Source organism: Aquila chrysaetos, chromosome 6 (genome assembly GCF_900496995.4).
Source record: "Aquila chrysaetos chrysaetos chromosome 6, bAquChr1.4, whole genome shotgun sequence".
NCBI lineage: Eukaryota > Metazoa > Chordata > Aves > Accipitriformes > Accipitridae > Aquila > Aquila chrysaetos.
Window position 1 is genome coordinate 40540266 of NC_044009.1, and position 12225 is coordinate 40552490.

The following is a 12225-nucleotide window of genomic DNA, read 5'->3' on the forward strand; positions in this document are numbered from 1 at the left end:
AGCTAAACATACCTTGGCTAGAATTTTCAAGGCTTTAGCCTTCTTTTCAGGTGCAAGCAATAACAGATTTACCAACTTTCAAAAGCATCAGCAGTCGATGCACAGAATGTGGTGTACAACCCAAAAGTAATTAAAAAATTTTACATATTAAGCTGCCATCTTAAGGAGCAGTAAACAGTGATCAAAGTTTTTATTTGCATATTATTATGTCTGAAATTCTCATTCTAATTCATCACACTTCCTCAGGAACACCTGAACACATTTTTCAGCTCCTGTTCTCACCTCTAGATGTAGTACTTCCAGTAGGACTTCTTTTGGCAGACAATGGACGGCTAGAAGTTAATATAAATATTTATTAAAACAAAACTAGTATTTCATAGTTATCAGTAACAGTGCTACCCTGTTCCCTCAGTGCACAACTGAGTTAATAGGAAGTTATTTATATACAGGAATAGACTAACAAAGCTTATTAGTTAAGAATAAATACAGTACCACCATGAAATTCTTTACAAAAGCACTAAGAAAAAAAACTAGTATGCACATTATTTCAGTAAGAAGAGATTTTTAAGAACACTTCTCCTAGATTTTAAAAGTTACACCAGTAAGTTATGGATATTTTTCATATAGGTCACACACTTAAATGGCAGACATTTGGAGCCTAAGTTGACTGTATCTCTAAGAGAAAGTAAAATACACACATTCAGCAGAAGAGTTACATACTGATTTTGCAGTTTCAACTGAAATTTAATTTAGTAATTTTTCTTCTCTTACATGGAAAGAGGCAGACTTATACCTCTAGGATTAATGCTGAACACAGAATTTCAATCCAAGCATTGTTTTAAGCACACCTGGAAGGAATGACTAACAGTATTTGCTGTGCACAAAAAGCTTCCTAGAAAATTATTTATGGAGTCAAGATAATGATTTTTTTTTTAAAGGGTTTCACTGGCTTTTTATTTTAATACAATGTTGGCTAAAAAAAAATTTTGGAGTAACCGAGTGTTGAGGTCAAACAATGACCAGATGAGACAAAGCAATGTGATGGCTCCCTCCAATTCAATGGAGCTATCCGCAGTTGTTTAAGTCAAGAGGTAGTGACATTGAAAGACTTACTTAAGACTCTCCTGGGAGCTAGAGGAGGAGCGATCCGACTGTGGCAAGGACACAATGCTGTCAGAGTTCTTCAAATGTGACTGCAGGGCTTTCTGGTAGGAAGACTCCAAGGTGTGGTACAAATGTTCTGCCTCTCGGCTGAAGTGACTGTGGAAACCCCAGTAACACCTGGAAACAAGGCACAATACTGTGAATACTTTGTCATGTTTTAGGGGGCAGTGAGGCACAGGTGCAGTCAGAGCCCTTTTCACTACTGGCATTAGTGGGCTCATTAGTCCAGTCATTTTAACCATCTACTGCCCCATGACACACTCAAGATATATCACTTTCTTCAACCCACTGTATTGCTCAAGCAGCTGCACAGAAGACAAACCAAATGAAAGTTAAGAAGACAGGAACACACCATTCGGTGCATTATAAATACACAAGTAGCCAACAAAGCTTTATTACAGAAGAAACCCTCATCCCTCTGGCTGTCTACTGTACACAGGAAATGGTAGACCCACTACACTGATACTAGTTTGGGACTGGGTGCTCAATAATTACTTCAAAAACATGCCAAAAGGAGAACACACATGCATGGGCCTGATTCAGGAAAGCACCAGCTGGTGTTGTTTTCTTCCTTAAGTTTAACAAACAGCTCTCCTACAATGTTGCAGAGACAAATCTTCTGTACTGAGTTGAGGCTGTTGACTGTCTTTTTGGGAAGAAATAACAAGGATAAGGAAAGAGGTGCTCCTATAGACTTCCAGTCAGTGCCATGCTGAAAATAAAAGTGCATTTTAAGATGAGGGAAGGATTCCTCTCTGGTCCAAATCTCCTGGCTGATGGCTAAACACCATTCACTCTTGTCACAAAGGAGACTAAGACTCTCAGCACTTTTCAGGGGGCAACTAATGCGCAGTTTAAGAGTAAGATCGTTAGCTCAAATCAATCAAGAATTGTTTGTGTGTGACAGCAAGTCCTCAGAGCCTCAGAGAAGTCACATACATTCTCACATCACTAGAAGGAAACAAATTTGTCTTACAATCAGCCATGCTGTTAATTAAGAAACATGGTAAGAGAGAATTAAGCACACTCTCCAAAGTCTCATGCTATTCTCCTTGCTGTGTCTATTCAGCTTAACTAGTCACCTGCTATGAAGTCTCAGTGCCTACTGTCTTTTACAGTGATGGACACGTTCATCACGTAAATCCTTTCAGAAGGATTTAAGCAGTCCTACTGTGAAACACTTCTGCTTATAACATAGCATTTGGATTAATAAAATTTATTGTTCATTGATTTCATGTTTTACAGCACCCTCTTTCTGAAGAAAAATGCTACCAAAACCTTGCCACACAAAACCAATACATGTAGTGTTCTGTTCAGAAGAGCATGATCCTAGTATATCAGCATACTACCTTAAGTACAATCACATTAATGGAAATGCAAGAGATCAACAGAAGAAAATTAATTGCAAATATTAAACTTTCCTATAGAGACACACAAAGATATTATTTCAGTGTCATAAAATATTTCCTTAATTTAGGATACCATTTAGCAGTGTACTAGCACAAGGACTTTTACTTCAAGAGTAGCAAATAACAATAGAATAGAACAGACTATTTCAGTTGGAAGGGACCTACAACAATCATCTAGTCCAACTTGCCTGACCAATTCAGGGATGACCAAAAGTTAAAGCATGTTATTAAGGACGTTGTCCAAATGCCTCTTAAAAGACTGACAGGCTTGGGCCATCGACCACCCCCCTAGGAAGTCTGTTCCAGTGTTTGACCACCCTCTTGGTAACGAAACGCTTCCTAATGTTGAGTCTAAACCTCCTCTGGTGCAGCTTTGAACCATTCCCATGTATCCTTTCACTGGATACCGGGGAGAAGAGGCCAGCACCTCCCTCTCCACTTCCCCTCCTCAGGAAGCTGTGGAGAGCAATGAGGTTGTCCCTCAGGCTCCTAGCTGACAACCCAGGCAAGCCCTAAGTCCTTAGCTGCTCCTCAGGGGACATTCCTTCCAGCCCTTTCACCACCTTTGTTGCCTTCCTCTGGACACATTCAAGGACCTTCACATCCTTCTTAAATTGTGGGGCCTAGAACTGCACACAGTATTCAAGGTGAGGCTGCACCAACACTGAATACAGTGGGATAATCACCTCTCTTGACCAGCTGGCTGTGGTGTTTGATGCACCCCAGGATGCAGTTTGTCCTCTTGGCTGCCAGGGCACACTGCTGACTCACACTGAGCCTGCTGTCAACCAGCACCCCCAGATCCCTTTCTGCAAGACTGCCCTCCAGCCACTCCTCTCCCAATTTATATTTGTGCCTGGCATTACTCCGTCCTAGGTCTTGTATACAGGCCAAAAAGAAAAGAAAAAATATATTAGAAATAACAGTATTTTTGCACTGAACAGAAGAAATACCAGTTAACTGCAAGCAACTCAAACATCAAAGAGAAAGACAAGGTTACTAGTTCTCGATTCTAGACTCTTGAACAACTCAGGTAAGCACTTTACCTGCTTATACAGATAAAAAGCCAATAAAATATTACAAGAACAAAGTGAAACAAGCACCATTAGAAGATGTGATACTTAGATAACTCAGCCCCATGTGATCATCTTGTATGACGACATCTGCTGAAGTGCACACTCCCACTGAAGCCAAGGGAAAGGTGACATCAACTGCCAGGTGAAGGTAACTTGTCTGGACTTCAGTCTCCAACATGCAATACCACTGACTCACGACACAATAGGGGCAAAGAAGGGGAGGAAGAAAAGACACCAACAATGGCTTCCACTTACTTTCTTGCCTCTATCCTGGCTTCAGAGTCTGCATCATGAATTCCCTTCTTTATTGTTTCAGCTAACACTGATATGTGTCTGAAATAAGGAGGAGAACATTATCCAGCAGTCCAGAAAGATGCACCACACTTATAAACAAATGACTAATTTGATTTTGCCTTGACCTCCAAGAACAAATAGTTCATCACATCCTCCCATTTCCATGTAGGATCCTTTGGAGCCTTTATTTATTTACTCTTACAAGTCAGTTTTATCTCACTCACACTGCTGACTAGGAAAAGGCAAGCAGCATTCTTCATAGGTCAGTCTTTAGTTAGCTTTTAAAACTGCCTGGGGGCAAAAACACTCTCTTAACCCTTAAAAAATCTTGCACAGTCTAGGGCTAAGGAAATTGTGTCCCAGTTTCTTCCCCCACAATTACTTTCACTGTTCATTAGTCTGAAGTACTGTAAAAGCCTCAGAAGTTCTGACAGACAGGTGGTAGCCTCCACATCATCTCACTTTGGCGTGCAAGAGAAAAAAAAAGTAAAAAAAAATTAAAAAAAAGAAAATCTATTGAGTTCAGGGATTCACTCAGCCAGGTTTTCCAAGGCTGGCATAGGAGACAGATTCACCAAACTCTGACTGCCAGAACTACAGATGAATGGGGTGTGTGCACATATGTACGTTCTTTTTTTGTGACAAAAATATCACTACTCAAGCTACCTGATATAACCTCACCTCCTAGATTATCCTTTCTCCAGAATTAACCTCCCCAGACATAAGTAGAGAGAAATAACTTGTTTTCAGAGCTTACCTTTCTAGGGAGTGTGTTTGCCACTCCTGCAACAGCAAGTCTAAAAATTCGAAACAGCGCCTGAGACAAGAAAGAGAAGAAATGCTAAGTTCTTTAAGTTAACAGAGGCACACTGACTTTGCCATACCTGCCCCTGAACAACACCCATCTTTTGTTATGAAGTTTTTTAGGACATTAGAATTCAGTAACGACCCCGATAAAAACATCAACGTCTCTACAAATGGCATCAATAAACAGTCTGAAGTAGTAACTGGAGGCAGCTCACTACAGAGAAGTCTGAAGAGAGGGCTTGACGTAAAACAATCCAGAAAGGCCCCTTTTTCATTAAACAGGATACAGGCCCAGAAGACCTATGCTAATGATACTTTGTACCTGTTAGTTCAGGCTTCACACAGAACCTTCACACTTAGCTTCGTGTGGAGACAGATCCTTTCCAACTTTAATCTCCCCTCCTCATTTCAAGACGCTAAGGCACAAGTGTGCTGTTACTTGTTCAAGGTTTGTCACCAAATTCAGCAACCACAAAGCCCTTCTTTTTGTCTAACCAGAAGAGAACTAGCTGATCTACACAGACCAGGCAAGAGTCTCCCAGTGAGGTAGCAGACTGAAGTACACTTAAAGTGCAGAGAGGACCATTAGCACATCCAGTCCAACTTCCAGATGATGCTATTGCAGAACACTACTACCGCTGACTGGCCCAAAGAAAATGTGTCACTGTAATGGCTAGTAGTGGGGAATAGGAATGTGTCTGTAAAGAAGCCAAAATAACAGGATATCAACATGTAAGCACAAGGGTTATTTTAAAAAACATTTCTCTTTGTGGAAAAGTGCTTTTCTTCTCTGCAGTGCTGCAGCTTATTCAAGATAGCTGACTTTTAATTTGATCCCAACTCATAGGGGAGAATGAGATGCATTCTTTAGTAAGTGTGTATATCAACCCTTTTCATGAATAAAAACAACTACAGGAATGTTATAGAAAGTACATGTGAACCTATTTACTGGTAAAAAGAGACAGTAAGTTCAAACTACATGCTCACCTTCTAACTGCAACAGACTTGGAGGTACAATTACTGGTTATGATGGGTATTAATCGAGGGATGTGCGTATGCTGGAAGAAAAACAAACAACGAAAACAGGAAGAAGTCTTCACACCACAGTTCCACAGAATGAAAGGCCATCTCTTTCAGCCACCTGAGCCCAGTATGCAGATACTTATTTTTGTTCAATTCTTAAAAATAGAACTGCTAAATAAAGGAACACTAACAGATATGTACAGATTTTTTTGTTAAAAATTTTATATTTTATCTGTTAAAATATCTTTAACAGATACTTTCTTTTCTTCTATAATGACAGGCTCCAGTGAATTAAGGAGCTTAAGTCACTGCAAGAGGATCTAAACTGTAAGTGCTGACAACCTGAGAGATATCAGGCTATCTACAGCTTCCCCAATGAATCACTAGGCAGAAGTCACCTTTGTGACCTAATGGTTTTAGGAAACATGCACTGACTGAGAAATTTTAAAGCGTAATTAAGAGGATGAGTCTGTCCTGCAAGGCAGGTTTAAAACCCATTCAAAGAAAAAAGTTTGCTCAGCTACTAGAGGGATGGAAATACCTTATTCTGCAAAGAAATATTTTTCCTACTATTTTGGCAGGGCTTAACTATCATCATCTACACAAGGCTGCATGACATCTGAGACAGCCAAACCCAGCACAATCAGAAAAGTAGATTAGGCACTTAATCTAATTTTCATTGCAGCAACATTCATATTTCCTCAGAAACACCACGGTATTTGGAAATTATAACATTGCTCTCTCTTGATGTATACTTACTCGAATGATTAACCTAACTGCTACAACACCAGAAGTGGCCATGACTTTGGCACTATTTGGAATTAGATTAAAAATTGTTGGCATGATGGCTTCTGCCCCATGGTCAAACTTGTTTCCCAGAACTGATGACAAATGTCTGAAAAACAGAATGAAGTCATGCTGGTTAAGTGTGCTGAGGATTAAGAGAGTCAGACTTCTACAGAACATCTGACATAAGCACATCTGACACCTCAATCTTCACAACTGCCACCTCCTCTCCAAAGGACAGAGAACACCATGTTTCAAAAAATAGTCCTTTACTTTCATTTCAAACTTGTGTTCTATATTCATCTGAACTCTGAGAAACAGTAAGTTCAGCATAAAATAAAGTAACTAGCACAGCTAAAAATTTGTTATCAAATGTATTTTTTCTGAACTTGTTAGTTTATATTGGTTTCCTGTAACTGCCTATTTTGCCTTAATATGCACAAATTTCAAAAAAGCTGTTAGTAACACTGCAGTGCCCTTTTTCTTGAAGCATTTCACAAAGGACAAACCATCAAAAAAAACCCTAGCTCAATCCAAACCAGAACAAAACATACACATTTTCAGCTTTACTGTTCAATCCTTCTCTACTCGGTGCATGAATGCATGGCTTGCTCATTCATTCAGCATCTCTCAAATCAGCACCATTTAAAACTCAGGAACACAGTCTGGCAGAACTTCTATTAGTGGCCTACATGGACATGGTTTTCAACAGCTGTAACAAAACCATATTCTAGCTATAACTATGTAGTACTACCAGTACAAGTTACATCCTAAATGTTTTAACCAGTGTCTGTTCCTCTTTTCTACACTGCCTTTCAAGTGCGTTTAGAAAGTAAACTCACCCCAATGTGATACAAGCCTCTCGTACTACTTGAGACCGCAGGTCTTTAGCAGATAATTTAAATGCTCCATCCAAAAGTCTTAAGTGTTGGAAGAAGTTATCATATTCTGCAGCTCCAGCCAAAAGTAAGGAACGGATCTTTTTCAACTGTTAGCACCACAAAAGAAAGCAGTGACTGTTAATGAGCAATAAATAGAAGGACAGTTATGTTCAGGGCCAATACTTGGTTTCCAGGGTCCTTGTACCATTGCTCCTCAACATGCATTGAGGAAGTCTGTTCTTAGAGTCCAAGCAATTTTATTATTTCAGATCTTGTATTCAATCATAGGTTAACATACTAAGTATGAAAATATAAACACACTAGCTAACTGTTATAGGAATCCAGAAATGGTGCATACAGCTACTCAAATGATATTGTTAACAACCGAAACATTACTTTTTCAGACAAAAGATACCTTAAAGGTTCTCCTTATTCCCCTTCGAAACCACTTATTTACAACAGCTTCGGTCCTCTCACAGCTGACTATTGTATTAAAAAGATGACTAGACTTAAAGGGCATGGCTCATACTCAGATCTGAGTAACACCGACTTATATCTAGAATATGTCCATTAACTTCATTAAAATTATTATCCAGCTTTACTAGAAGTGGAACCCTGACCACATCAAAATGGGAAACCTTCTATTAATATTACAAGGACCACCATTTCATCCTATAGACTTTTTTGGACACCTTCATAGGCCCTCATGTATACTGATGCATCTGTACAGTGCCTCAGTTTAAGTTCACTGTCACTCAGTACAGCAAACAAAAAAACCTGAAATAAGCTGAATCAGCACGGTTAGCCACTCAGATCTGTAATACAGGATTTGACAGACATGTCAAAGTTGCTACACCAGTGATGAAAGCCTACAGTGTAGACAAGATCATGCATCTATTTACATCATGAAAACACAGCTCACCTCAGTAAATAAAACTCAGTCTTGGCATGCATATAACATCTGATTTTCCACTTCTATATTTCCCAGAGTCATATTTACTTATTCAAAACCCAAGTGTGTAAATTCTGACTCATTTTACACCTCCTTTTGCAAAAGTATAAATAAGTTCTCTATAAGCAAAGTGACTTTCTGCCTCATCAGGAAGTTTTAAGATATTCTGAATACCACTTTTGACATTTTGATTTCAGCATCTGCTAGCAAGTTTCTAGCTTCAGAGCTGGATTTGCTGCATGAATTCTAGTTCAACCTGATGCCGTCTCAACAGATTCTTGTATATCAAATAGCATTTTCCTTCACAGATGCGGTTTAAATTCAGTCTCATAAGGACACATTTCCCCCAAGCTTGGGGGAACATAACAGATGCTCACCACTTAAACTACATTCTAGTCTTACTCTGAGGTTCTCCCAGTGACAGAGAATTTTGACTTCTTCATATGCTGGTAGCCATATAAGAGATTTACAAAGGAACAAAAGGTATTTTGATCTCTTTACTGCCCCTCATACAGTAGGAGGGGCAGTTTTAGGAGACAATAGTATTAGGAGGCTATCAAATAGAGAAAAAATGTTCAAAAGAAGGTAAGTCAGAAAGTAAATGTTTCTTCACCTCACCTTTCAATTCTTCATGGGATTAAGCTCAGTGCAGAAAAACCTTATATTAATAGAGTTTGCATTTAAGTTCACTACTTACCGCAGAAACTCTCTGTTCCCAGTCATGCTTATCATCTGATAGTATCTCTCTTATTTTGTTTATGGATTCCTCAAGATCCCGGCTGGAATAAATCTGCAAATTTAAATACAGAGTAGCACTATAATGCAAGATTTAGTCCAGAAAATCAGATCACTTCCCAACTACATTCTTACATCTTTGCTCCTCAGTGCTTAAACATCATGTGCTAGCCTTGGACGCAGCTGGCTTTGCATAATACAAAGAATTTACACCCATCTCCTGCAATCAAAAATTACTAAATGACCACAAGATGATTAAAGGATCATCTTTTATTATTTTACTATATTTTCAGAATTTTAAGCAGCATTCCTGCAGCTACTAGCGACTATGCTAGTCAAGACCTACAGACAATCATGAGTGAACATGTGCTGTTCAGTTGTCCGAAAAATAAAGCTCTGGTGAAGGAGAGGGGATACACGACACATCTCAGCTATCCAGCTAAATCTATCAGCAAACATGCACTGTCCAGCTGTCACAGAACAGCAGCAATCCTGGAGACACAAGTGACCTTTATTGCTTTCATTTCCTAGATAGTACAGATGAAATGCAGAGAGGCTTCTGCTGACTTAAGTTTTTGTTCAACCAGACTGCACTGTGCAGCATGCATGTCAGTTCCAGCTCCATGTCCATTCCTGTGATACTTCTATCACAACCCTCCCACCCCCATTCCCTCCACTTCTGAGATTTTCACACAAACTACTGGCAGATACCACCATTTAAAACTTGCCTACTTCTAACTTGCCTTCCCCCTAAAGAAGATTTGTCAACATCATAATGAAGCAGTTTGCCAGTGATTAGGACTAGATTCTATATCCATCTTCTGCTTTTTAGTACTGCATGTTATAACACATAATTCTACTTACCTGAACTGTTGGGACATCTTCAAATGCCTTAATGAAGTCTTCTTCATCCACAGCACCTGCTCCCTCTTTGGCTGCTGACATACAAATGAAAAAGCCTTTTCCATCTTCTTATCAACAAGAGAATCAATTAAGAAACCACCAGCTATCAAGGAACCTAATCAGAAGAAAGTTCACTATCCATGCAGCCTCAGAGTGCTGCAGATGTAATGAAAGTAGAGACATGGAAATTCAATGCCAGGCACAGACTAGACATGCACAGCATCCTTCAACTCCTAGGGACAGAGGGCACATTAGGGAAGTCATTACAGTAGTCACTCAACAGTTAGGGGACACAGTCTGAAAGATGAAAGGGAATATTTACTTTAATTATATGGGAGATTTTATTTTAAAGGATTTAATCCTATCTATAATACATGAAGGTGCAGATCTGACAGGTGCACAAACAGACAAATGATAAGGAAGATAAATAGTCTCTGGAATACTAATCAGATTAGAGACTGTCTGATACAGAGAACTTTCTCCATTTCTCTAGGTCACATGTAGAATTACAATCACATGTAGAATTATTGCTCACATTCAGAATTACTGCTCAGTTTTCTTTCTGCATCTTCCTTACCAGCAATGTCCAAAGATCTTAGAAGCAAGCCAACACCTCAGTTTTAGACTGCATGGGCTGAAGTTTAGCATGTAGCTGTAAGCAGCCTGCCTCAGCTCAGCTAAAGAGTTGCAGCTATAAAGGCAAAAACTACAGGCTGCAACACTGACATTATTTACTCACGGCCCTCAGTGGATAATCGCACTGGTCCAACCTTTCACAAACGTGAAACACATTATAAGGATGTGGGGACTGCTTGGACATTCATCCTACCAAGGTTCAGTCACGGCATGCAGACAACGTACACATAATGATTTCACAGGGAAAAATTTGTTACTGGATCCTGGGGGCCGGTCTGGAAGCCCTTGCAGTAAGCTCAAGCATGAACACTATAAGTACTTCACATAAAGGTCAATTCATATATGCTATCGGCTTACTTGAAGACTTGGAGCCCAGGGCTGCAGACCCAAGTCTACGGGTAGTCCCCATCCCAACTCTGCGCGAGTTTGCAGGGGCCTTTGAAGATGTAGAGGAGCTAGCTGAGGAAGGTCTGTTCCCATCCACGGAGTCTTCATCATCGAAAATTTTATCTGCCAAAAAAAAAAAAAAAGCACACTCAGCTCTAAGTCCAGTGAAGCAAAGGGATGTCCCAAGGAACATGCCCATATGATGGCGAACATGCCCATATGATGCCAAACATGCTGCATGTTCAGGTCTGTTCTGCCAGCTCTTATCTCAGCAGTGTCTTCATGCTAGAAATCCAGTTATTCACAAAAGACCACCAGGCCACCAAACCTGATCCTTTGCTATTGCAGCCACTATGTTATAAACCCTTTCAATGAATGCATTCAGATAAAAAGAATAAACTTCAAATCCACAGTAGAAAGATGCAAGCCACAGATAACACTTGGGGTGTCTACAGTCTGTATCTCTGACGTTTATGCCTCAGAGAACTATTTTGCCATGGGGTGTAGTGAAACTAAGACCATGAGCAAATCCAAGATCCAAGTGCGGAGGGGATCAGGCAGCACAGGCTGCCCTGTCACACCATGCTAACTACTGGTACCAGACTGAGAATAAACAGGGTAACCCAGGAAAGATCGCATGGCAACACCCATGCTGTTGATAAGCCACAGACCATTAATCACAGACCCAACCAGAGCTACAAATCCACTTTAACTTCTTAAATGATCACCAGAGATTCTTTACAAGGAAATAGAAAAAGTTACCTCAAATTCAAGAAAACCCATAAATATAAGGTGTATTAAAACTTACTGAACCTTCTGTGTACATCCAAAGTGAACTGCAGCCTCTCCCTCCAAACATGAACATAAATTAACTTAAAATGAATTACAGTCACTTTGATTCTCAGTGAAGGTCACTTCAATTCTAAAGGAGTGCTTATATTGCAGTTTTACAGAGATTAGCTAATCCACTTTAAAAACCAGCCTTAGGTTGAAAGGTGACAAAGTGTTTGGACAGCTGATATAGATGGCACGCATTATTAATTGAGGCCAGAAAGCCACCTCAGTCTCTATCACTTAGCTTCTCCATGCTAGCACTTCATTCAAGGTTTGAGACCTGCTTCATGTCCATCCCTCTCCAACAACCCAAGGTACGCACCTGCTCTCCACCAGTT

The 12225-nt window shown here is 39.8% G+C and overlaps 1 protein-coding gene across 33 annotated transcripts in view; it reads right to left on the minus strand.

The window, feature by feature from the left end:
* Positions 1-12225, minus strand: part of CLASP1 (cytoplasmic linker associated protein 1) — a 197955-nt gene that overhangs the window by 86904 nt on the left and 98826 nt on the right. For all 33 annotated transcript variants that reach the window (XM_041124198.1, XM_041124186.1, XM_041124188.1 and 30 more), the window contains 10 exons: positions 11024-11176; positions 9992-10065; positions 9090-9182; positions 7402-7547; positions 6533-6668; positions 5738-5808; positions 4701-4760; positions 3905-3982; positions 1114-1281; positions 283-332 (listed from right to left, as the gene is read on the minus strand). In XM_041124198.1, coding sequence (XP_040980132.1) covers positions 283-332; positions 1114-1281; positions 3905-3982; positions 4701-4760; positions 5738-5808; positions 6533-6668; positions 7402-7547; positions 9090-9182; positions 9992-10065; positions 11024-11176 — 1029 coding nt within the window. The remainder of the gene's footprint in view (positions 1-282; positions 333-1113; positions 1282-3904; positions 3983-4700; positions 4761-5737; positions 5809-6532; positions 6669-7401; positions 7548-9089; positions 9183-9991; positions 10066-11023; positions 11177-12225) is intronic.